Raw genomic sequence first — 26,454 nt, 5'->3', positions numbered from 1 at the left:
GGTAAACACATCTTTGGATCAGCTCAAGACATCTTCAAGCCACTCCTAATCAAACTCAACAAAGATGACTTCTCCAGCAGTCGACAAAGTGCTATTCCAAGTCACAGCTTCGCTACGGATGTGATCACCAAGAAGCTCAAACAAAGCCAGTCAATTATTACGAGCATGTTATAAGGGATTCAAGACAAGAATCGTCCACAAACATGCCTTCTTCTTCATATTCAGACAAAAAAAATCCATCACCTCCCAAGATACTTCAGAAGACCATGACTTGATATGCATCGAATTGTCTTTTGTAGGAAGAACAAGCGCCTTAGGGCTAGTCAACGACGCACAAAGTTTCAACGTTATTCCTTTATCTTGCGAATTGCCTTCCTTCGCAAGAATAGTGATGGTTTTGCTCTTAAAGCACTTGAAAAATACCATGACTGCGACAAAACAAACAAGGCAACATAAGCATAAAAGTGGGGTAGCAAGAAAAAAAATTGCTTAACTAAAGCAAAAGACATGCAAGACAAACCTCGTGAGCATTGAAGGATGACGAGACAAAGTTAGAATGACAAAAAGAAATCAGCCACAAAGCTTGAGTAGCATGGCAAAGAGGGCAGCTACAAGGCGGTCATTTAAGGCACGCTACAGTAACAAAGAAAACCAACATGCTACGCAATCGCACTAGGCAACCCTGCACTGATTATGCAAGCAATTTCTTGTACTGCACGACAACGTCACCACCGGTGGAAAACCATGACCAAAAGGCACTACACAGTGCAACCCTGTTGCAATCTTTTGCACAACACCACACGGTAAAAAATGACATACTGCAACAAGCTCCAAGCAGTAAAACCCACGACAACGTCACTACTAAGGGAAAAATATGACCAAAAGGCACTACATAGTGCAACCCCACTGCAGTCTTTTGCACAGCACCACACGGTAAAAAGTGACTCACTGCAACAAGCTACAAGCAGCAAAATCCACATCAGTAGCATCAGAAAGGGCATGGCAGCAAGCACAATGGCTTTGCACGACAAGGATGTGAATTGTGAAAAAAAACACACACTCAGTTGTCCTATAAATGGGGGTCAATTACTTCCTAATGCTATAAGGGAAATACATACCCAAATAGCCAAAGAAAAATCAAAACAAGGATGCAGATTCCAACCAAAAGAAGGAAGCAAATTCCAAGAAAAAATGGAAAGTTTCAGCCAATCTACACAAGTAGGACGTTTTTGGTGATAATTGGGTGAAGGAAGCTAAGAGGCTGATGATCGTTGTGTCCAAATTCATAGTTTTCCCTAATGCCAAACATTCCAGTTTTCAAAGTTATTCCCGCAAAAGTTGTTTTCCTGTCAGAACTGCGCAGCTATGGGAAAATGACAAGTTGAAGGCTTTCTCAATTTTTCCTAATGATGTGCGATATATGCCTGAAAAGATAAGAGATAAAGCTACGTTTCCCATATTTTTATAGAATTTTCTAGAAGAGAAATCGACCTCAAACTTGGCGTATAAAGAAAAGCATGCTGTTTTTGCACCAAAAAATCCGCAAAGAAAAGAAAAGGAAACAAAATAAATAAATAAAATAAGGAAAGGGCTTTAAAATTTCCAAAACAACAAAGGAAAGAACCCTTTCTTGCCGTGGAAAACAAGAGGGGAAAGGAAAGAACCCGTCATTACTGTGGAAAACAAAAGGTGAAAGGAAAAACATCCTCCTTGCCGTGGAAAAGAAAAGGGAAGGGAAAAAGGTGAAAATCCTACTAACCCAAGGAAAGCATCAAAGCTTTCTAAAACCTTGAAGGAAATCATCAAAACTTTTTCAAAATCTTGAAGGAAATCACCAAAGCTTTCCCAAAACCTTGAGGGAAATCATCAAAGCTTTCCAACACTTTGAAGGAAATCACCCTCATGGCCAAATTTGAAAGAAAAGGAAGGAAAAATATATTTTTTTCCTACAACCACAAGAAAAAAATCCAAGTCTCAAAATACACCAAATGTATTTTGTCAAAGATTATGGAAAATCAAGACACACAATAAGTTTGTGTTGATTTATCCATTTCCAAAATTTCTTTCAAGATCAAGCCTTTACTGCCCTTGAAGAAAAAATTTCATTTCTTTTAAGATCAAGCCTCTACGACCCTTGAAGAAAATTTTCATTTCATTCAAGATCAAGCCTCTATGGCCCTTGAAGAAAATTTTCGTTTAATTCAAGACCAAGCCTTAACAGCCCTTGAAGAAATATTTCGTTCAAGAAATACACCTTAACGGCCCTTGACGAAATTCATCACTTCAATTTGACACCAAGCCCCAACGGTCCTTGAAGAAATGTTTTGTCTAAGAAATATGCCTCAACGGCCCTTGACGAAATTCATCATTTCAATTCAAGAAATACGCCTCTACGGCCCTTGAAGCAAACTAATTCAAGATCAAGTCTCAACAACCCTTGAGTTAGAACATTCACATTGCAGGACTTCAAAACATGTTTCCTACATGTGACAAGCACATGCCTATAACACGCCTTGAAGTGGGGGCATTTGTAGACATGGAAATTTCGTTGCATACAAATGATGCATCACAAAGCTCCACGTGACATATGACTCATCACAAATGGACAAGTGATCAATGACATGTGGCATAAGTAAAGCAAAGGAAGTACAAAACCTTCCCAAAATTCGGCAAAAGCAGGAAAATATCTCTTAAATCGACAAAGAACCCAAATTGCTCCCAAAACTAGAAAGAAAGCTAAAGCATCTTCACAAAACAAGAAAGAATTTAAGATTGCTCACAAAATAGGCAAAAAAGCCCTATAATTCGGCCAAGCAAGGGAAAGTGGCTGAAATTAAGATACAAAACATGCCTACATTCTCTTATGGACAAATTAAAACATAAATCAAAGCCAAATCCACCCAAAAGCATGACTTTGGAAGTCTATAAATACAAGGTCCCAAGACAAGCATAAGGTCGACAATTTCTACATTGAAGGGCCAAAATTCACATGAAAGGAGAACCTCTACCAAATCTTTGAAGACTACTACACTGCCAAAGCTCTCTTCAAAGAATGCACAACCAAAGCCGAAGCTTTCTTTCAACCAAAGCCCAAGCATTCCCGTGAAGAATCAACAAGCACTTGTGCTGATTCCTTCAAGACTTTGTCGCCAAGACCCTTGAATCAATGAAATCCTACATCAACACTACCTTTGCTGTAACTTTGAGGTGAAGACAATCCACGCATTGTTTCAAGCTTAAAACTTGAAGCAATCGTTCAATCGTTCGTTCGAGATCAAGTCATCGCGACTCTTGGATCACCAACCTACGCATCTACATCAAATTTGAAGACTAAATCAGAGGAAAGTTATAAATAGAGATTGTAACCTACAAATTCAAATCAATACAAATTTACTTTGTACATGTGTTCTCGCTTCATTCATTACAAAATTTTCGTGTTTACACTTACCATCCTAAAACTTTAAGTTTTTCATTGAATAATAACAACATATGAAAAATTTCATCATCACCTTCTCATTCTGTTGACCATAAAAACTAATAAGCTTACATAACGCACAGGCCAAATAGCTAATAAGCTAACTACGTCATTCTGGTGAATGCGGGCGTGCCAACTCGATGACTGAGCTTGGTCGGTAAGTAGAATAAGTGTGATAGTGGTATCGAATGCACTACTAATTTCTATTATCCGCGTAATCACGGCCGAGAAAGAAACAAGTCTTGGCCTCTTAGTTTTAGAGCTTGAAGACAAGGTTGCTAATCATTTCGAAGTTCAAATAAGGGTTTTCAATGTGCCAAACACTGATTAACCTGGTAAAACCTCAATTGGGCGACAGGTTAATGAGATAACCTTTTCCAACAAGGACCCAAAGACTCTTTGTTGACAGAGACTTGGATGGATAGTCAACCAAACTCGAAGCAGTATTGTTACTCCAAACTGAAGGTGCTCATCGATTGCCTGACTGTATTGCTTAAGTGTTGTTAATCCAAATTGGAGATGTCACTGGTTGTCAACACAATGTTCTTAATCCTAACTGAAGATGTATTGACGAAGTTAGGGAAGTTAGCGTTTTCTCATAAGTTTGAGAGGGTTTCACGTAAAGTGAGAATTTGCACATGGTAGTTTTGTGTGTTGAGTTGAAGGTCATTTAAATGTACCAGAACATCTTCTATTTATAAAAGGTTAAACCATATTGACCATTCACACCAAATCAGAGTCCTACCGGGACAGTATCTCGTTATCATTTTTTGATCCAATCTTTTATTAGATAATCTCCTAATCCGTGTGTAGCTATTTGGTGACTCCTATTAAGATTAGGATTTTGAACCTAGTCATTTCTTTGCATGTGATTCACTCCTATCTTATCCAAACATAAGTTTTGATTTTGGGAATATTAGAACCCTTATCAAAATCCATCTTGATCCCTTAACAATTTACTTGTGCTAGGACTTTGGCTGAATCCTTTCATCCTGAGTCCCTAAGGGTGCATTTGTTGCGCTTAACTATCTCGGACTAAACTAGCTTCAGAGACTAAGCTAGATTGGCTTGGCTTGGATTAAGCAGGATAAGAATTGTGAACCATTTGATGTAGTATCGGACTAACCACAGACTAAAATATTATTGAAACCCAATTTTTTTTTTTTCACCTTTATATTCACTTTGCCCTTAAAAAACTAAATTGTTAAGGGATCAAGATGAAGCTAGTCATTTCTTTGCATGTGATTCACTCATATCTTATCCAAACATAAGTTTTGATTCTGGGATTATTAGAACCCTTATCAAAATCCATCTTGATCCCTTAACAATTTACTTGTGCTAGGACTTTGGCTGAATCCTTTCATCTTGAGTCCCTAAGGGTGCATTTGTTGCGCTTAACTATCTCAGACTAAACTAGCTTCAGAGACTAAGCTAGATTGGCTTGGCTTGGATTAAGCAGGATAAGAATTGTGAACCATTTGATGTAGTATTGGACTAACCATAGACTAAAATATTATTGAAACCCAATTTTTTTTTTTCACCTTTATTTTCACTTTGTCCTTAAAAAACTAAAAACTAAAACACAGACCTCATCACCACTCTCTATCTCCTTCTTTGCACTCATTCATATATTTTCTTCTTTCTCCTCTATATCCTACGTTTCAATTTTCTTCTTCACAAGCAACCATTATCTTATGTTGGTCAAGATCCAAACTATTTTGACCGATTTCAACCCCTCAATCTTGCTATTCACTTTTTCTCCTCCACCGCCTTCTTGTTGGAGTCATTGCCTTTGTTTGTAACCTCGTTGTCCCAGCGTCTCAGGCTGCAGCCCCTTGATGGAGAATACACAGCTGATTGGTGACCCTAAGCCATTGTCGTACTAATCCAAGATCTGCACCAACATTTTCATTGCCCTTAACCAGTGATTTAGATATCGATATTATCGACGATATTTCGCCGATAATATCATTTTTTTGAGAGGGCGATATTTTCACACTTATCCACTTAATTATCGTCAATATATCGATATTTTTGTCGATATTATCGCAATAATATCGGAGACAATATTTTCAGCATTTTAATGCATATATTTGGACAATATATCACGATATTATCGATAATATCACGAGATGAAGCCCAAAAATACTTGAAAAATGCTGAAAAGTCTCAATCTTGCGCATAGAGGGATTCAAACCCCTCCCTTTGTCAACCACGCACCTGGGCCTTATCCAACTTGCTACAGATGTGTTTGTGATTACATATTCAACCTGTAATATTTATATGGTCGTTAAGATGTCTGCAAGGCTTGCAAGCTAATATTTATTATCTAGGATAAATTTCTATATTAAAAAAAAAACACCAAGGGGATTCGAACCCCTCCCATTTTACTCCTTCAACACCTTGACCACCATATCACTAATGTTTTTGTGAATATATGCTAAAATATTTACAAACTTATATTTATATTATTGTAATTTATACAACAACAAAAAAATTTATGTGGACCCGTGCATGTGATCTAAGAACCAAATAATACTTGCATGTTAATTTTTTGAAGTAATTAAGTAATGTTGTATAATTGTTCCCTAGGATAATTTGAATATGTTTAATGTTATTTATTATTTGATTATCAAATTGGATTATTATTCATTAATGATGTGAAAATTACTTGACACACAAATTAAACCCTATTTGTGACAATTGTAGTAGATATGTAAGTAGGGATCGTTCTAGACCGGGGATTAACTAGGGATGCTAATCTATACAAATAAGACTCAATAACACTAAACTAGACTCTATAGACTTAAAACTAACTTTAGACACTTAAAACATCAACCAATAATAAAAAAGACTCAATTTTAGACTTAATAAGTGTTTTGGACGACAATAGGACTTGACTTGACTCAAAAGACTCAAGGAAAACAAGTTTTGACTCAAATATGAAGACTAAGTGAAATGTGGATTGTTTTTGACGAATTTTAAACTTAAAAACAAAAACTTTATAGAAAACACTTTTGAAAAACGAATTTAAGTGAAATAAATAGGTGAAAGACTAGTTAGAGGGTCCTTCTCCACACATGATATATGCATATAAACCAATTTCCAATTATTATTCCTTTAGACTATGAATGACAACGCCTCAAATTAGTTGCATCGCACAACTAACCCTCAAGTTTTCCTTATTTCATTGAATTGAATTGAATGAAAACGCATTACAACCAAATTATCTTTTCAAGTTCTTTATATGAAACGCATAACAAAGATACATATCAAAAGTCATTAAGTTTCGTGAAAACTATAAGCTTTAACAAGGCATTCATCACTATGAAATGCATGAGACTCATACCAAGGATTTACTTAACGCGATTGTTACTAGCAACCTCCACTACTTGTGAATATAAGTGAATAACTATTACGTAAAACCCCCTTATACTCTAGCATCAAATTCATGCATGCAAATTAAGTGTTAACCCCCAACCCACATACATAAACCAGTTTTAATAACTTAGATAAGCAAATCACATTCATGCCTTAAGAAATAATATGACTTCAAAGTTCTCATTCTAAGTGTTAAATATACATCTAATCCCTTCTAAATAGCTAATTTCAAGGCACAACCTAATTTGGATAAGATAAGATAGGATAATGTTAGAGATAGGAAAGGATAAAGTTGGTTAGGATAGGATAAGGTTCCTTATTTCTTGCTATTTCCTTATCTTCTTTGATTTAGGACTTCATCCACCAGATTTGTAGCCTTTCCTAGCCCTTCTTGACTTTAATTTCGTCCATCTTCTTTACTCCATGGTTAAGCTATCCAATTCATGCCCAAAAAGTGCTCCATTTAGCTCCAAAATGCCCTTTCTTGCTCCTTTTGCCATTAGGACCTAAAAACATACGAAAATAGCTTAAAAGACTAAAATAAATAGTAATTAACTCACTAAATGCAAGGAAACAACAAAACTAAGTAGCATAAATATGCTCCTATCAATTAATATTAGGTTTTATTATTCCATATTATTTTTATAATTACTTAAATTCTTACAATCATTTTCTTAACTTCCTATTTAATTCTTCTGTAGAATAACTTTATTATTTAGGTTCTCTTATATAACCGTCACTACTATATTTTTTGGCCAAAAAATAATTGCCTAATTTCCATGAAAAATAAATATAGGTACGTTTAAGATGTCTAGTGGAGTTACTAAACGTGATCCAGCTTGGGAACTTGGAGACCCAATAGACAGAAACAAACATTGCACAATTTGCAAATATTGTGGTCGGGTAATGAAGAGTGGCGGAGTGACACGACTTAAGTACCATCTTAGAGAATTAGATCCAGGAAATAATGTCTAACAATGCGATAATGTCCCCCCCCCCAGAAGTGAAGGCATTCATCACCACATTATTAAAAAAATAACAAACACCAGAAGGAAAAGAAAACACATGGAATGGAAAATATTCGAGTTGGGCTACGAGGAGAAGTCATTGGCCAAGCGGTTGACAGTGATGATGATGACGATGAGGATGAATGTGATGATGACATGGGACCTGAAGAACGACGCAATTTCAAACAAGCATTATATGCCTCCAAACAGTCAGCATGGGAAAAAGAACACCTTCGTAAAATTCCTAACAAAGCACAAGGTTCCGGGACAAGTGGTGGCGCACAAATGAGACGGAGAGCAAGTGTTAGAGAATCATAACCAACACCACCAACAGCCCCAAAGCACGTCAAAAGAGTGTTTAGAGTTATTTCACTGGAGGTAATGTGAAGAAGGGAATGGGGCGTCTAATTAGCAAGTTCTTTATCTATGAACATGTCCCTGTTCACATCATTTCAAAAATATGGCATTGGGATGTCAACATGCCGGTGTTGGAGTACAACCTTCCACTCCCTATGAGGTAAGAAACCAATATTTGGAAATGGAGAATAAATACATTGGCGAGTATGTTAACAAGTTGAGGTCAAAGTGGGAAACTAATGGTTGCACAATCATGTGTGACAGAATGACTGGCCCGACCAGATTGTCTATCATAAACTTTATGGTATACTCCAAGGGAAAGACAATGTTTTTAAAGTCCGTTGATGCTTCAGACCATATAAAGAGCTACAAGTATATTTACAAATTATTGAGGGATGTAATCATGGAGGTGGGAGAGCATAATGTTGTCCAAGTTGTGACCAACAACGGTTCTGCATTTGTCAAAGCTGGAAAAAGTTAATGAAGCATCATAATGTGTTATGGACATCATGTGCAGCACATTGTATTGATCTCATGTTTGAGGCAATGGGGAAGAGAGAGAATATTGCTAATGTCGTAAAAAGAGTTAGAATGATCACAAATTATATTTACAATCACGGTTAGTTGTTGGCAAAGATGCATGAATTTTGCAAAGGAGAAATTATTCGTCCAGCTACCACTCGATTCGCCACCAACTATATTGCATTAGACATCCTACTTAAGAAGAAAGCAGGGTTGAAACAACTATTCACTAGTGATGATTGGGCCAACCATAATTTCAACCGCTCAAATGCAGGTCGTATGGTGGAAAGTATAGTGCTTGATCATGCTTTTTGGACTCAATCAGAACATGTGTGCCAAGTGTTTGAACCTCTTTACAAAGTTTTACGGTTCGTTGACACAGAAGTGTGTCTTACTATGGGGGCAATATATGAGTTGATGCGTGTAGTGAAGGAGGACTTGGAAAGAAAACATGGTGCAAGGTGTCATAAAGATAATTGATGACTGATGGTATCAAACATTATACCACGATTTGCATGCAGCATGTATAAATTATGTCATAATTTGCAATTCATTTCTTTAGTTGCATAAGTATTATTTCTCTTATTAGAGTATGTGTTTCTTTGAAGAGTATATTATTTGAATCCTCGATACTAATACAGACCTGGTGTTGGAGATGATAGTACCCTTATACATGTTGTACATAATGTATACTCTAAATTAAACCCTGCATCACCAGTAGTTGGCCAATTTGGAAATGAGGTACACAATTACTTAAATTATAATAATTACATTGTTGGATTAAACTAACACGATTTATTGAATTCAGCTAACATGGTTTCAAGATGTAAGAAGAACTTTTGGAGAACAAACATCAGTTACTGCTCGAACAAAAATGTCTCCTAATAAGTGTAAACATATTTCACTATCAGTTTATAATAGAATTTGTTGGAGTTATTAGGCTTATCAACATTGTTTTTCATTATAGCTGAATGGTGGATCATGTATGAGATTGATGCACCAATTGTGAGAAAGTTAGCAATCAAAGTATTATCACAAACAGCTTCCTCATCTGCTTGTGAAAGAAATTGGAGTACATTTGCACTCATACACACAAAGCAAAGAAATAGGTTGGCTCATAGTAGGTTGGAAAAATTAGTTTATTGCTACTACAACATGAAGCTTCAAATTCGAGATAAGGAAGTAGAAATAGATCATGTTGACTGTGGTGACCCACTACATGTGTTTGATATTGTTGCAAAAGATGATGATACAGAGGGTAACCAACTTTATCAATGGATTAGACCTCTTTATTTAGATGATGATAAAGGCAACCCAGCTCTAAGAGTTGCTGAAGAAGCACATAATGAAGGGATAAATGTAGAAAGAGTATTAGAGGAGGAGGTGGGATCTAGCAGCATTGACTCTTTGGAAGAAGTTTTGCGCCTAAGACCAAGAAACACTGGAATTCCACCTTCTTCCAATCCTACAAAACCACAAGATCCTGCTGATACTAATGATAACTCTTGTACAAGAACAGGAGACTCACCTACCACCGGAGGTGGGAATGATGAAGGATATAGTGGAGCTGGAGGCAATGGTGGATATGGAAACTATGTTGGATCACCTCCCGGATTTATGAGCCCTTTCACTGGTGAGGCAAACTTCACGCATGCAACACAGGATGAGGACCATGGCAGTAGGTGGGCAGGACCAGGAATTGGTGCCATAGGGAATGACTATACTCGTAGAGAAAGAGGCAATGAGACTTTGTTAAGTCAAGAAGATGACTTGTTATCTATAACTTCGGACTCTGTTGGAGTAGGAAATAGTAACTCTGATTATACTCATAACCAACCATTTCCCTACCCTTCATATCCCATTCTTAATCAAGCGACTCATGGAAAAAATCTGAGACTCAATCTTCAAATGATTTTGTTTATGGACAACGTCAACCAATCTCGGATCCATATGGGTGGCATGTTAATAATGACATGCAAAACTATTTTGGGGATTTATCATTTGATGACTACTCTTCACAATACTCTTACTCTACGCATATAGATGATGAAGATAGTCAAAATTTTGAACCTCATAGGAACTCTATTATGGTACTAAGTCACTCATGTATCTTACCATGCAATGTATAAAGTGTAAAATATTGTACTAATTCATTATATATAAATGATTATGGTGTGTTTAAACTTCTTTCATTAATTACTACATATTTTCTACACTCACAATGTTTGCCAGCTCGCTATATAATCAACTTAAATCAGTTTAATCCATCATGCAATGCATTTCCTTCCAATTTTTTGTGATAAACTAATAGATAATTGACTAAATAAACATCCTGCAAAGTTTCAATAAAAATTCCAAGTTTTTCTTACAATTTTCGTGGTTTTTTTTTTCAATTTTTATCGATATCGATAATATCCTGATATTTCCATCGAAATTTCCGTGTTTTTGGACTACCAATATTTTAGACCTTGCCCTTAACTACGCCACCATTCTCTGTTTCTTGCGCCTTCTCTAATTTTCTTAGCAAAAAAAGGGAGAATTTTTCTATGGAATTATTGTTGTTATCATTATTTTTTTTGTTTGGAATTTTGGGGGTTGGATTTGAGATTTAGGCAGTGGGTGGAAGAGTTTTTCTAGGAAGAAAAAATAGGAGTCGGGATGGGTGAAGGGGTGAAGTGGGGAGGTTCAAAGTGGAGCTGGTCTTAGCAATCTGCCCAAAATCGGGGGGTCTCACTAAGACCTCCTAGTGAGGCCTTTAGTCTAGGCAAGTCCCCCTTAAATCTCATTAACCCTAGTCCCCGCTGTCAACAAACACATGATTTCACTAACTAATAATCCTAGCCAGTCTAGTGAAACCTAGTGAGGCCAAACAAACATGCCCTAAGAGTCCTTCACCTCTTAGGACTTGGCCACCACAGGCTGAGCGGGCCTTAATCTAATTTAGGAGATTAAGAATTGGGTCAAGTACATTGAGCTCATATCCGGCCCATGCCCAATAGTTTAGGTCCAAACACCTTCACATCGTCGGCGTGGATTTTGCCAATTTCTCAACCACCAATCCTTTTCTAGTAGAGAAGGGCTTCTATGACAGTGACACACCACTGTAGTGGGAGTCTCAAGCCAACAGAACAATTGTACTGCATTTTTACAAAATAAACTATTCAAATTGTTGAAGTTCAACGTAGATTCGGCTTTACAACTAGTCCTCATTTTTACGCAAAAATGAGGATCCCTTGGGATAGAGAGCCTGATAGTTACAATACACCTTGACCTTGTAAGTTGCCTCGTAACCCACCTAAGAGCACTTCCAACTTAACAAATATCCCTAGGGGATAGTTGATTTAACAGGCTCTGGGGGAGCCCAGTTGCTTGCCCAATGGATAATTGACTAGCCTAGCCCCCAGGGGCAGTGATGCAAGGCTGACGTCATGGTGATGTTAGCCACTATTAAAAAATTACAAAACATTATAAAAGATTAAACAAATACAAAAAATTATAAAAAAAATCATAAAAATTAATTAAAAATATAAAAAATTATAATTCTTTTCTATAAATATCTAACCATGTTCTTCAACCTTACACCATATTTCAATAGTTTCAAATACTTTCGACGAATCTTTTATTTTTATCAGGTAATTCGTATTAAAATATTATTTATAAAATAATAAAAAATATTTTAATACGAATTACATGAGCTATTTAGTTTAGGAGTGAATATATATTTAGGCAGTTACAGTTCATTATAGGCAATTACTATTCACTTAGGGGATTGAATTGTTTATTGCCCAAAGGGCTTTTTAGGGATGGAAGTGCTCTAAGCCTAGGTATTTCATAGCCAATGTGGGCATGTTTAAAATAAGATAACTTTCATAAAAAAAGCTTGGACTAAGTTTATTTTAACCAAAAACCATGCTATAATTTTATTTAATGAAAAAGATTTAAATTTTAATTAAAAACCCTTACACTTTAATAAAAAAGACAAAAGAACTTAAATTTTAATGAAAAAGACATAATTTTAATATAAAAAAAATTAAAAAAAAAAAATAAAACTAACGCTTAGGACTCGCGCATCCTCACACGTACTATTTTGAAACTTACTACATTGTTTATGAAATTTAATGGTACTACATTGTTTATAAAACTTACTCCATTGTTTATAAAACTAAACGGTAGTACATTGTTTATGAAAGTTACTACACCGTTTATGAAACTTAACGGTACTACTCTGTTTATGAAATTCACTACATATATCACTTATATATATATTATTTATTAGATACATGAACATACACCTTACGAGATTATATTACCAGACGTGTGTTTGTGTTATCTTGCTTTGTCAAAGGCCTAAAAGTAGGTGTCATCGTTGTTGTGGTTAGCTAATTCATACATGATATAATATGTATGTGTATTTTCATATACTTTTTCCTATTTAGTTATATTTGGAAGGGGAGGGGGTTGGGGGATGCACTAGGCGTGTATGTTTATATTTATATTTTTGTTTTTATCATTAAATAAAGTTATTTGATAATTTTTTATTAAATACAAAGTTTTGAAGTTTTTTTTTTTTTTTCTTTTTTTATAGTTTGTTTCTCATATTCAAACTCATTTGAAGACAGATAAGGAGTAAAAGAAAGCGACAAATAAAAATCACAAACCCACCGCTTAAACCCCAAAACCAAAACCAGAACCTAAAAGAATTCGCACTCCCACACTCTTTCGACAGCCAACAATGGCGAACCTGAGGACGGCAATGGACTCAGCCTTCTGGGACTTGAACGTTTCGTCGCCTCAGACCCTTGAGGGCTCCGCCAAGGCCGTTCCCGGCGACCCATTTCCTCTCGACGGCGCTCGAGCCAGCCGAGCCCTCAGGATTCAGCAACTCTCTCTTCTGGGAAATGGGTTCCCTTTGGGTATTATACCTTCCTACTCCCCCACTTCTCACAAGGAATTGGGTTCTTTCTCTCTCCAGTCCCTCTTGCTCAGACCAGCTACCTCTAACTGGTACACTGCTACAACGGCTTTGCTTAGCTATTGCCTATTGGGTTTTTTTTTTTTTTTCAAATTTGTTTTATATTATATTCCGTTTTGCGTCGTGTGTTCCCGTGGATTGGTTTGTGGTTTGTTTGGTTACTGGGAAAATGTTGGGAAATGGGTGTGATTCGTTTGTTGTTTGTTTCGTTGCTGGGAAACTTTGGAGAGGAGCAATCGAAATTGTTGTTATAGGGTTGAATTGGGTGAAGCAAAAAAAAAAAAAAAAAAAAAAAAAGCGAAAGAGAATTTATCTCCTATTTGCTGAGAAATGAATATGCAGCTTTTGTTTTCGAATTTCGTGTTTTATTCAACAATTTTTATTTTAACAACTGATAAAGACCCTCTATCTCCCTGTTTATAGGCTTGGTTTGTGCTATATTTGATATTTAGGAAGATATTGGTAGATTGGATATACATTGGATTATAAATTATTACGTGACAATGATGTGAGAAGGAGAGTTTGAGTGGAAAGCTTGAAAACCAAACAAATTTTTAGCCTAGTTCTAGTGGTATATCACATGAAGCATGAAGTTTTTGGTGCCTTGTTATTGTACTGATTCGTGAGGGGGGTTTCATGTTTTTCCAGAGCGTCAAGGTTTCCTTACCTATCCGGGTTATCGGAGCTCTGGTTGGGATTATACATCCTTTTTATGGGGCTTCTTGGGTGAAAATATTATGTCTTGATGTTTTGAAATTCGAACAATGTCCTAGCTAATGAATGGACTGTGTATATGTATTGAATTTGTGAAATTACTGATCCAAATGCATTGAGTTTAATGTCCTAATTCCCTGAGCATGTTTCCTGTGAAGGAGTGAATTATGAGTTACCATGCTTACACCAAAGTCATCTCTCACATTTATCAACTCTGGCTAGCATTTTTTGTTGTCCGACATACTAATTCCCTTGTTAAATGATCTTCATGAGAATAGGTGGCTTGGATTAATTGGGCAGTTCCGCCCGAAGAAACTTTTTTCTTCTATTAAGGCTGAATTTACTAATGATGAGATGGAGGTCCCTGCATTCAAAGATGTGGCGAAGCATGTCTTCGACAAGTCACTTTATTCGTTTGGACTATGCACACAGCTTCTTTTGTCTCCGTCATCATCCATAAAGTTGAGCACAGAAGGGCATGGTGAGAAAAAAGGACGCCGCAACAAATTGATGCTCTTTCACAAGGTACACATTTGCTTTCCTAGTTTTGACTTTTAATCCAATTGTTTAAACAGTCAGAATTCCTTTTATCTTTTGTTTGCCGGGTTCGTGAAGCGAGTTTGAGGGATTTATGAGTGTCAATCTTTTCATTTTTTTACAATTACTATTGGTAGGTGGATGATTTGTTTACAGATTGGAGTTGGTAGGTTTAAAGTTCTTCTTGGGCTTTGTTCATGCTAGGTTGTAATACCTTCCAACTGCGATTTGTTTTCTTTCATATGAAAAGTTTCTCTTATAGGAATTAAAGTTAAACATAAGTAATTCTAGGGATGTATCTATATGAGCTATTAATCACTTGAACATGAAATGGCCTTAAACAACCATGTGGTGGGTCTCATTACTAGGTAAATAGACATACCAGATTCTGTTAGCATGTATAATCTTAAAGTATTATTTCCTAATTTTTAATTGTTGAAAAGTAAGGCCTCGTTTGGTCTCTAGGATTGGAATGGAATCGATAAACTACTATGTGCATGTATATTAAAGATAGAGGCAAATGATTTTTCAGTTCTTTCGTCAATATACCTTGAATATAGTGGATTGTCAATTTCAATCCAATCTTAGAGACAAAATGAAGCCACAATTTTTTCAGTTTTTTCCTGAACATACCTCGAATATAGGTTTAGCTTATATATATCAACATTCTTCAAACATCTTAATTTACAAGTTTCTTCTGTTTACCACTTTATTTATAGGTTACTTATAGGTTACATGACTTGATAACATTGCACATATGCACTGCCCCGAACATAGATGCTACACTGCATAAGCTGTTTTAGTGAAAATGTTCATGTCTGTACCTTTATTTTTTTCATTTGTCTTCCTGTTTAAATTATGAACCATGTACTAGGAAGTTTTCTCAACCTATAAGATGTTTGCAGCTTCCTTACCATGATATTACACTTGAGGCTGCATGGCCTGAACTATTCGTTGACCATAAAGGAAATTACTGGGATGTGCCTGAGTCAATTTCCTTAGACATGTCATCACTCATTTCTGAATCTGGATTGCGGTACCGCGTTGGTGTACATAAAAATAGTGGTCATCCCCAAGCAGTTAATTCCATAGATGGTGAGGCACCTACTTCTCTAATGCCTGGAGTGTGTGCAAAGGCTGCCTTTTCTTATGAAAAAAGCCAAGATCTTTGGAGGCAAAAGGAGACACAAAAAGACATCATGATACAAAAAGAAAAGGGTTGGTTTTGGCGGCCATCTTATGATGTGCGTCTTAAAGAACCTCATGCTGCAGTATCTGGAATTTTTGGTAATTTTACAAGTTACTCATATTATCTGTGATAACTTGTATTATCTCATTACATTTTTTTTTTCCCAGAAATTTCATAGTCCCTCAGGTGCAATATCTTATAATTTTAGCTTATACATTTGCCTGTTTTTATACATTTATACATGTTTTGTTGGCTCTTAGTTTCATTTGTGTTGTGTATGTGTAGTTTTGTACATTATTATATTAAGGCCAGTGCACGTAAAGAGTATGTCACCTCCTTTCATCTGTTCTGTGGTTGTAGGTATGACTTAAGTAAAAGAAACATTATAAATAATAGTAATAAAAGATAATTCTAGAGACAAAAATTCAAATAGAACAATTCAATATTTTTATTTTGTGTTTGAGTCCAGATCCGTTGCTGACAGTATGCAGTCTCTCAAGGTTTTTACTTTTACCATTTCCTAATGTTTGCACCAGAGAAGACTAGATACGAAATTCTATAATAGTCAAAATTAATGGGTAGTCAACCTAATTAGTGTTAGTGATGTAGTTCCCTTTTGTTTGGAAAATGAAATTGTGCAATTTCTCACTTGTTTCTTCTGGCCAATGGTGGCATTATATTTTAGGTGGAAGCTGCACAGCCTGGTTTCAGGATGGGTACAACCCAGTGGCAGTTGATATGAGGGGAGACGAGGACAATTCTAGGAGCAATAAGAAGAGAAGTCCATTCAGTGCTGATTTTTTTGGATCTCTCTGCTATAGTTACCAGCACGGGAAATTTAGAGAGCTCTTTGGTGATCTGACCAGGATAGATGCTCGCCTGGATATTTGTTCAGCTTCAGCTTTGGCTAAAAGGGTTATTAATGGTTTGAAGAGTTCCTCGGCCAACACTAATAGTGCAAAAGATCCGATGTCCTCCCCTAGGATCAATCTAATCTTTCAGCAGCAGGTATTTCTATTCATACCTTAACTTTTTAAGTGTTTCGAACCTTTAGTTGTAGTAAGAGATTTTTTAAATGCCGTTATGCACAATGTGTTACAAAACCTGCATGCTATAGTTTTTGCTAATTGGTGCTTGCGGAAGCGTGTCTTCCCTGTCTGATTTTGAGTATCAAATCTATTCATTTTTCTGCTGATGCATCTGTAGAGTCGTTATACTGCTCAGGCGCTATAATGTCTGACTATTAGATCAACGTAAAACTTTAGAATGTGAGGATGAAAGCCGAGCTCCTTTATATGGCTACTAACATGCGTGACGGGTAAATTTTTTGGTTACTGGGATGAAAAACCAATTGTTGTTGATACTATACCTTTCCTTTGTAGGTGTATGGGCCGATCGTCTTTAGAGCGGATTCCAGAGTTGCGCTCGACCATCTGCCCGGGAAACATGGCCCACATATTGAGGATTTCATATACAGCTTGAGCTACTCCTTGAGACTTTTACGATCAGGGAAGGTCGTTGCTTGGTATTCCCCAAAAAGAAAAGAAGGGATGATTGAGTTGCGCTTATTTGAGTTTTAACTCCTGATTTTCATTTACAATTGGATATGCATGTTTTGATATGTATCGCTTTTACGTAATTTAGCTAGACAGTAGAAAGCGAAAAGGATTCCGGTTCCAGCTGTATTACAAAGATTTGAGTAATACTGTGTTTATTGATCAAAGGGAACAGTTTGTCATCGGCGAGCAAGCAACACCGATTTCCAAAATTGAAACAATGATTTCTTCAAATTTGATGCCGGTGGTGGTGATATCCTCGTTAAAGTGATGATGACTAGCGTTCATCTGATCACCGGTAACATAATGTTCTTGAACATCGACAATCTCTACCACTTGTTCACGCACAGATGCCTTGTTGAAGTTACGCAGGTTCGAAGATCCTTGAAACATGTTATCCGTTGGTCGTTTTGCTGTAAACATTTCCACATAAGAGAAATGTCGTAGCTGCACACATCGCCTTGTGTCCAAACTTCATGTCCCATATCATACTCTGCAAAGCACGATCCAAAAATAATTTGATCACAAACCCTAGCTAATTCAATTTTCCAACAATTAACGTACATGGCTTGTGTGAAACTTGATAGAGAAGAAATATTTAAGAAAAAGTATATTCACCTGTTGGAGCGTAACCAATTGTTCCTTTTAGTCCAGTAGAGCTCGATTGATTTCCAAAAGTTTCCGGAAGGCATCTTACCAACCCAAAATCGCTTACATGTTTGACCATATCATCGTCGAGAAGAGAACATTGCTCAGTTTCAGGTCACAGTGAACTATGTGTGTTGGACAATGATTATGGAGATACTCCAAGGCCATTGCGACATCGATGGCAATGCTCAACCTCCGAGAAAAACTTATGTGTGATCTCTCATTTGTTTCATCAGCTGGATGCAACCAGTTCTCCAAACTCCCATTAGCCATGAACTCATAAATTAAGGCTTCGAAATCATCACTGAGATAATTGGAATCCGAACATGCTGAGAGTACCTTCACAAGATTGCGATGTCTAATATTTTTCAAGGCCTCACACTCGGCAGTGAAACGTCTGCAAGCTCCATGAGGATCAAGATTAAGTACCTTGAAGGCAATTTCTGTTTCGCTTTTCTAAAGTACCCCTTGTACACAGAACCAAAACCGCCAGCACCAATCAAGTTGGTAGAGGAGAGGCCATCAATAGCTTTTTAGAAGACTTTGGTAAGACACCTTGAGAAATTTGTCTGAATCAATTGAAGTGCATTCCTTTTCTTCCCTCCTCTGTAAGCATTGAAAGTACGAAAAAGCTAATGCAAAAGTGATTCCAAGAATCCCCCAGAGCAGAGAGATTGTCAACTTCATTTCAAGGCTCAATCCTCCCTTGCTGTAATGTTGAAGTTTGCATATTGGCAAATGAAATTAGGAATGCTCCCGCAAAGTTCACTAGTTCCTTCAACTGATGTAGCAGTGGCATTCTTGATGACTCCATTAATTGGTACACACCCTCGGAATTGTTATAAGATAGGTTCAAATATTGTAGTGATTGAAAATGCTGCAAGAACTCAGGAATCACGCCTGATAAGTTGTGAAAAAGATTTAATTGTTTAACACCTCCCAGTGAACCTAAAGATGGTAGAATTAGTTCCTTGGAAGAAGTTTCCAACCATGCCTAATACTCCAATCTAATACAACTACCCAGTGTCATGGGAATTCACCGGATAACGTGTTTCTTGACACATCCAAATTCTTCTAAGGGTTTGAGAATTTGGATGCCTGAAAGCTTCAGAGTTTTAGATTTTTAGTGTCTTGGGTGTGAATGATTTTTTGGGCCATTTCCTTTGTCTTGGAGCCTTGTATTTATAGACTCTCAAAGTCTTGCCTAAGGATAAATTTGGCCTTGACCGTGGCCTTGATTAATTGACAAAATAACCAAGACTTGATTTGTGTCTTGATTCATGATTTGATTGCATAAATTAATATTTGATTTAAATAAATATAAATCAAATAAATCAATCGTTTAAATTAAAATAAAAAATTCCTTTCTGCCAGATGTTGACATGTGTCCTCTTGACGACTCGTCCAGTTTTGATGAGTCAGATGCTATGTGTACAATTTGTGAGACATGGTGCATGCCATATGGCCATGTAAGCCCTATCGTGTCGATGTTTAATGTGTTGGTGAACATAATTTACATGTCATGCCTGAAATCATGGAAGTCCTCCTAAAGGGTTTGTTGTTCTAGGGGGAGAAATCCCTAGGAGTAGAAAGTTTCTCTCATGCTGACTATTAGTTTTTCTCCCTACTTAGGTTTTCCAGTTCGTCCCTATAAAGAGCATACATATTTTGAGAGAGACAAAGATGAGGCTTTGGCATGGAGTTCTTGTGATTACCCAACTGAGAAATTCGTAAAAGGGGGAGTGTTACAAGACATTTATGTCCATCCACTAATTGGTGATGAATAGGCCATTGATAGTTGGTGATGAATTGCCAATTGATACCTCAAATGAATAGGACATTCATTCCTCAGTTAACTATTGTAACCATCATAGTCGAGTTTTAATCAACCTAGGGTTGGAATTTTAAATCGAAAAACTGACTCGAACCGAACTAGACCATACATATCACCTCAGCATGGGAATGTATACACATATAGACTTGGCATTTTGGACCCGACCCGTTAACCCGACCCGACCTGACTCGTTAATATTAGTATTTGGGTGGATGTTTAACGGGTCGGTCACTAACGGGTGAACCTGGTAACAACCCGTTAAATAACGGGTCACTTTGGGTCAACCCGCTAGACCCGTTAGTACCTGTTAGTTGAGAATGTTTGAGTAATTTCAGTAAAACCTTAACAACAAAAAAATAAACTCTTAGGCCTAGCTGCTGATTGCACCATGGCCACCAAACTTGCTGAGCAAACAACTCTATTTGCATTATACTGTGCGCATCTGGCTAAGTTGGTAAGCTCAGTCATTCTCTGCGTTTGTTTGTGTTTATTGCCAATGTGGCTTGCCATTGTTGACTCTCTCTTGTAAATTCTTATGAAGGTTGGTGTTCCTAACAGAGTGTTCAATGTCATAACCGGATTTGGAAAGACTGCTGGTGTTGCCATCAGCCATCATATGGACATTGACAAAGTAAATTCTCTTTCTTTCGTTCAAATTTGCATCCTTTATTTGAAAATTTGTTACGAAATTCAATGACAATACTTGAACGCCATGTTGTGATTTGTAATGTTGACGCATGTTCTTGAAATAATGCAGGCTGCAGCAAAGAGCAATCTGAAACAAGTTTCACTTGAACGAGGAGGCAAATCACCCCTTGTGATTTTTGATGATGCTGATATAAATATGGCTGCTGATCTTGCTCTCTTGGGAATCCTTTTCAACCAGGTGAAGTTCATAATTTCCACAGTTAATATGTGTAAGTGTATTGGAATGCAAAAAAAAAAAAAAAAAAAAAAAAAAAAAAAATGTTAACGAGTGACCTATTAGATTAACGGGTTGGGTTTGGATGATCCGTTATCTTAACAGGTTGGGTTCGGGTGACCCGATAACTTAACGGGTCGGATTGAACCCAACCCAAACCCGATAAACCCGACCTGTTTACAGGTCTATACACACATACCACCGCAGCTGCAAATGAACTATGAACTTGGGATGTAAGTGTAGGACTTTGTCTTGTAAGAAGATAAGTGCAATGCGCCCACAACCAGAAAGTAGCAAGAGATCTTTTGTCTCACATAATTATTCAAATCATACATGATAAAGGAGTTGCTTAAGTACAAATTTTGAAATAATGAAGGTGGAACAGGCGTAACCTTTTTATTTTTTTTCTAATGTGACAAAATGTCCCTCATACTATTGAGGTTTCTTGAACAAAAAAAGAGCGAATGTGGTAGGTAAATTTTTAAGTGAAATAGAAATGACAGATTATTAGAACATAAGTGCATATATGGACTACTATAGAACACGATTTCATAGAGATCACCCATCAATGGGTGACGCGCTTGCCTGCGAACAACAACAACAAAAACATATTCTATTAGCTTGGAATTCTAGCTAATAATGTAAAATCTAACTAGATATACAAGGAAGCAGTACTTACATGGTCAATTGACATCTTCTATTAACTCATAATTTGTTTCTTATACGACACAGCTCGGCCACAACATCAGAAATATCCATCCGTTCTCTAGGCAACTGGGCAGAGCAAGCAACACCAATTTCTAAAATTGAAACCAAGCAGCTTTCTTCAATTTTGTTGCGATTGGTTTGTCTATTGTGATCCAAGCGATTGTTTGCGCTCATATCCCCTTCGAAGCTTTCTAGAACAAGAAGAGGATCGACAATCTGTACAACTTTCGGCACAGCTGCCTTGACAAAGTTATGAAGGTTTGACGTTCCCTGAAACATGTTATCAGTTGGTCTTTTTCCAGTAAACATTTCCAACAAGAGGACACCATAACTGTACACATCACCTTGCCTCCAGACTTCATGTCCCACACCGTACTCTGCATTTGCACAATTGGAAAAAAAAAAAAAAATTCTAATTTTTTAAGTGCTCAAAAAGGTCTTATGTCATGTTTGAGACAATCAAAATAAATATTGAGAAAAAAAAAATAAAGAAATTCACGATGAAAGAAAGCACATTCACCTGGAGGAGTATAACCAATTGTTCCCTTTACTCCGGTGGAGCTTGATTGGTGACTGGAGTCAATTTCAGAAATTTGGGGAAGGAATTTTACCAACCCAAAGTCACCTACATGTCCAGTCATATTTTCATCGAGAAGCACATTACTGGGTTTGAGGTCGCAATGAACTATTGGCGTCTGGCAGTGATGATGGAGATAATCCAATGCCATAGCAATGTCAATAGCAATGTTTAACCTTTGACAAAACGTTAAGCTTCTCGGCCTCTCATCCGTCTCATCAATATTTTGAGTTGGATGCAACCATTCTTCTAAGCTCCCATTAGCCATGAACTCATAAACTAAGGCCTTGAAATCATTTCCACTATAATCGACACCTGAACATGCTGAGAGTACCTTTAAAAGATTACGGTGTCTAATATTTTTCAAGGCCTCACACTCAGCAGCGAAACTTTTGGAAGCCCCACGATGAACGAGATTGAGTACCTTGACGGCAATCATCGTTTCACCTTGGTCAAGTACTCCTTTATAAACAGACCCAAAACTGCCCATACCAATCAAGTTGATGGAGGAGAATCCATTGGTAGCTTTTAAAAGACTTCGGTACGACACCTTGAGAAATTTTTCTGAATCACTTGAAGCATGCTCTTTTCTTGCCCTCTTTGAGCAATAAAGGTACAGGAAACATAGTGCAAAAATGAGTCCAAGAAGCCCACAAACGAGAGAGATAACCAGCTTCAAGGTTAGGCTCAATCGCCTCTCATGGGAATGTTGTAATTTGCATTTGGGCAAATGAAACTCTGGTATTCCTCCACAAAGTTTAGCATTTCCTACTATTATTGTGGCAGATGCATTCTTGAAAACTCCTTCGGTTGGTACCACACCCTCCAATTTGTTATATGATAGATCTAGTGACTGCAAAAACTGAAAACGCTCCAAGAATTCTGGAATTGTGCCAGAAAAATTGTTGCGAGAGAGATATAATTCTTCAATTCCTTTCAGTGAACCCCAAGAGGGCGGAATATTCCCTTGTAAGAGGTTTCCCTTCATGCTTACATACTCTATCTTTACACAACTCCCAAAACTTGACGGAATTTCACCAAATAACATGTTGTAAGAAATATCAAAGTACCACAAATTTATTAAGTGTCCTACTTGTTTGGGAGGGGAACCAGTGAATTGATTTTGCGATAAATCTAAAGCAGTAAATGAAGAGGAAGTATGAATGACTTCGGATACACTACCACTGAAGTTATTAATCTGAAGAGCTAATATGATCAAATTGCGACACTCAGCTAAACTTGAAGGGACATTTCCATGAAGGGTGTTGTCATGTAAATATAACTCAGTTAATCCGCTTAAATTTCCAAAAGATGATGGAATTTTCCCAGAAAGAGAGTTTCTACCCATATTTATCTCATATAATTTCTGAAGGTTTCCTATAGTGTGGGGGATGTGACCTGAAAGCCGGTTCTTAGACAGCAATAGGCACTCTAGGTTTAGCAGATTCCCGATCCCCTTTGGAATACTTCCAGATATTTGATTTGCAGATACAACGAAGCTTATAAGAGAAGAAGATAGGTTAGCTATGCATTGAGGTAACATGCCCCCAAAATTATTTGTCTTAAGTCGTAGGACTTGCAAACGTGTGGCATTTGTCAAATCACATAGAAAGCTCAAGTCACCACGTGCCCCACTTCCAAGATTGTTGAAAGCAAGATGTAATCGCACAAGCCCTTGTAAATTTCCCAAAGAAGGGACCTTTCCATGTAGTTGGTTTTCTGTCACTGAAAGGTAATACAGATTCGAGGCATTGGACAATGAAACGGGAATTGATCCGCTAAATTGGTTACTGCCAATATCAAAGTATTCAAGATTTGGTAAGGTGATACCTAAGTTTGCAGGCAGGGTCCCTTGGAGGTTGCTACCTCCATACTAAAGAATCTGACTAGAAGATTTATTGAAGATTGATGGAGGAAGAGTACCAGACAACCTATTTTCATCCAATGCAAGAAATGTGATATTGGTCAGTTTGCCAAAAATATCAGGAATACTTCCACTCAAACTATTATAAGATGCGGAAACTGTTTCGAGTGACGATAAGTTAGCAAAAGAATGAGGAAGACTTCCTGTAAGGTTGTTCCCGTGAATTGTGATTAGTCTTAGCATTGACAAGCTGCCGAGCTTCTCAGGAATTTTTCCCACCAGCAAATTGTAACCTAGACGGATTGTCTGGAGTTGAGAGCAGAGTGATAAGTTGGTTGGAATTTGACCGCTGAGTGAGTTATTCGCCAGCCATAAATCTTGCAATCTGTGTAGACGGCCGATTTGTGGAGGAATTTGATTGCTGAAGCTGTTATTTCTCAGAGACATTACTCTCAAGAAACTCAAGTTTCCAACATGGGGTGTTATGGAGCCTTCAAGTTTTGAGGACTCAAGGTCCAAACTCGTTACCCTTTTGTGACGATGACCACACGTGACACCACGCCAATAGCAAAAATGGTTGGTTTTGTTCCATGAAGATAAAACTCCAAGAGGGTCATGAGTTATGCTAGCCTTGACTTCAAGCAAGGCCAGTTTATCTGTCTCATTTCCGGGGAGGGATAAAGAAGGAGAGCAAGAGTAGTGAAGAATGAGAGCATGCATACAGAAGGATGCGAAAACAAGAGCAGAAATGGAGTTGTAAAGGCCCATGGTGATACCGTTTGGTGCGAACCTTAACTCACAAATTTAAAGAATGGTGGTTGTTTGTCTAGGAGCTTTAGCAGAATCCAATTTATAACCATAGTCACTACTATCGTAGTGGATCCACCCCCACCACTATCGTATTCATTGAGGCATGGTTGAATTTCCCAGAACTATTGAAAGTGAAAGTTGACAAAAGACTTGTGGTGTGTGTCAGTTCAGTTGACATGACTTTGAGCAAAGGTTTCTGAGACTTGAAGCAATAGTGCATAACACAAACTCGAGACCTTCCTTCCTATATCTCTCATCTAGAATCTTGCTTGAACGTGTATTCCAAGCTTGTACGTTAAGAAACAGTGGTAGTCTGGTAGGCCAGTGAAATTAGACCGATGTATGTATGTAAGGAATTTTCCAACACTAGGAGAGAATTAACAGTACTTGACCCAAGAAAATGAAGTCTAAGTCTACGCCTCTACTTTCTCCATCCTTCCTTGAAAATTAAAAGTAGATACAAAACTAGCTACAGGATATTTTTGATGTGGTAATTTAGTCTGTCGTTTTATCAATTCATGATTCAAATTTGAGAATTTTTTTAACGCTCGTAAATTGTTTATTTTTCAAACAATGTAGTCCTACAGTTTATGTTATCTCGGCTAATTTATAGTGTTCTCTTATTTTCGATTAATTGAGTAATATTGTTAGTTTTTATATTTCGTTTGTTTGTATGGTTTTTGACAAAAGCTTTTTCTTATTTTTAACTTGGTACCAGAGCACGTTTGGACTTTTAGGATTTAATTTGCTCTGGATTGATATCAGTTTATCTCTATTTGTTTTGTTGTCGTGCCGTATTAGGGGGTCTGTTACTTTTCGGGAAAAAAGGAAACTAATTTGGCATAATTAACCCATTTGTTTTCAGCTTTCAACTTTTGTGTGGAAAGTAATATATTAGGCAAGTAGGAATATTGAGAGTAGTATGAATCCTACATCCCCCGGGGGGGGCGGGGAAAGTGATTGCATGTGCTTATAAGTAATTGAGCTACTCTCTAAATTGCTAATTGATTTTTTGGTGCAACCCCAACTTCTCCAAGGAATGGCAACCAACTAGTTACTATAGCTAGTGTTGGAAAATATATATGTCCCTAAGCATCTCATTGATCAATTAGTAATTGTCTATACTTAATACCTTATGAGTCATGTCATTATTGAAGGAGATTTCGAAATCTTAATCTCAATTCTAAATTCTCAAGTTTTTTTGGCGAATTCACCCTATTATCCAAAATATTTTGACATTTATAAGGCAAATTCCAATATCCAATTTCAACTTACTTATAGGGTAACAAACATGCCAACAGAAAGTCTTGGAAACTTAGAGCACAGATAATATAATTATATTTGATTTTGTAAATTTCTCAAAAAAGTTACCAATATTAAT

At 37.0% G+C, this 26,454-nt stretch overlaps 3 protein-coding genes across 3 annotated transcripts; 2 read left to right on the top strand and 1 right to left on the bottom strand.

Moving 5' to 3' along the window:
• Window positions 1-13,474: 13,474 nt before the first annotated feature.
• On the top strand, window positions 13,475-17,907 carry LOC103931831 (protein TRIGALACTOSYLDIACYLGLYCEROL 4, chloroplastic). Its single transcript, XM_009341360.3, has 5 exons — window positions 13,475-13,746; window positions 14,707-14,953; window positions 15,871-16,252; window positions 16,840-17,162; window positions 17,537-17,907. The coding sequence occupies exons 1-5, from the start codon at window positions 13,475-13,477 to the stop codon at window positions 17,732-17,734; spliced, it is 1,422 nt and encodes a 473-aa protein (XP_009339635.2). The 3' UTR covers window positions 17,735-17,907.
• A 2,673-nt stretch (window positions 17,908-20,580) lies between these two features.
• LOC125480686 (aldehyde dehydrogenase family 2 member C4-like) lies at window positions 20,581-21,234 on the top strand. The gene is made up of 4 exons (XM_048591714.1): window positions 20,581-20,646; window positions 20,734-20,823; window positions 20,950-21,078; window positions 21,220-21,234. The coding sequence occupies exons 1-4, from the start codon at window positions 20,581-20,583 to the stop codon at window positions 21,232-21,234; spliced, it is 300 nt and encodes a 99-aa protein (XP_048447671.1).
• A 233-nt stretch (window positions 21,235-21,467) lies between these two features.
• LOC103931836 (putative receptor-like protein kinase At3g47110) lies at window positions 21,468-25,031 on the bottom strand. Its single transcript, XM_048591713.1, has 4 exons — window positions 24,323-25,031; window positions 22,343-24,124; window positions 21,794-22,199; window positions 21,468-21,699 (listed from the first exon to the last, which is right to left on the bottom strand). The coding sequence occupies exons 1-3, from the start codon at window positions 25,029-25,031 to the stop codon at window positions 21,820-21,822; spliced, it is 2,871 nt and encodes a 956-aa protein (XP_048447670.1). The 3' UTR covers window positions 21,468-21,699; window positions 21,794-21,819.
• Between the last annotated feature and the right edge of the window lie 1,423 nt (window positions 25,032-26,454).

This window comes from the organism of the source record quoted next, unplaced genomic scaffold (assembly GCF_019419815.1).
Source record: "Pyrus x bretschneideri cultivar Hongxiangsu unplaced genomic scaffold, Pyrus_bretschneideri_v1 Contig35, whole genome shotgun sequence".
In the NCBI taxonomy this organism is placed as follows: Eukaryota; Viridiplantae; Streptophyta; class Magnoliopsida; order Rosales; family Rosaceae; genus Pyrus; species Pyrus x bretschneideri.
This window is presented reverse-complemented; position numbering and strand designations above follow the sequence as displayed.

What these genes read in the sequence shown, in the direction of transcription:
- LOC103931831 (XM_009341360.3), top strand. Translation starts at nt 13,475, where the DNA reads ATGGCGAACCTGAGGACGGCAATGGACTCAGCCTTCTGGGACTTGAAC. An exon ending in AATTGATGCTCTTTCACAAG is followed by an intron (nt 14,954 to 15,870) that starts GTACACATTTGC and finishes AGATGTTTGCAG; the next exon opens with CTTCCTTACCATGATATTAC. An exon ending in TGCAGTATCTGGAATTTTTG is followed by an intron (nt 16,253 to 16,839) that starts GTAATTTTACAA and finishes ATTATATTTTAG; the next exon opens with GTGGAAGCTGCACAGCCTGG.
- LOC125480686 (XM_048591714.1), top strand. Translation starts at nt 20,581, where the DNA reads ATGGCCACCAAACTTGCTGAGCAAACAACTCTATTTGCATTATACTGT. An exon ending in GTGCGCATCTGGCTAAGTTG is followed by an intron (nt 20,647 to 20,733) that starts GTAAGCTCAGTC and finishes ATTCTTATGAAG; the next exon opens with GTTGGTGTTCCTAACAGAGT. An exon ending in ATCATATGGACATTGACAAA is followed by an intron (nt 20,824 to 20,949) that starts GTAAATTCTCTT and finishes GAAATAATGCAG; the next exon opens with GCTGCAGCAAAGAGCAATCT.
- LOC103931836 (XM_048591713.1), bottom strand. Translation starts at nt 25,031, where the DNA reads ATGGGCCTTTACAACTCCATTTCTGCTCTTGTTTTCGCATCCTTCTGT. An exon ending in GGATGAAAATAGGTTGTCTG is followed by an intron (nt 24,125 to 24,322) that starts GTACTCTTCCTC and finishes ATTACCTTTCAG; the next exon opens with TGACAGAAAACCAACTACAT. An exon ending in AATTGGTTATACTCCTCCAG is followed by an intron (nt 22,200 to 22,342) that starts GTGAATGTGCTT and finishes GTGCAAATGCAG; the next exon opens with AGTACGGTGTGGGACATGAA.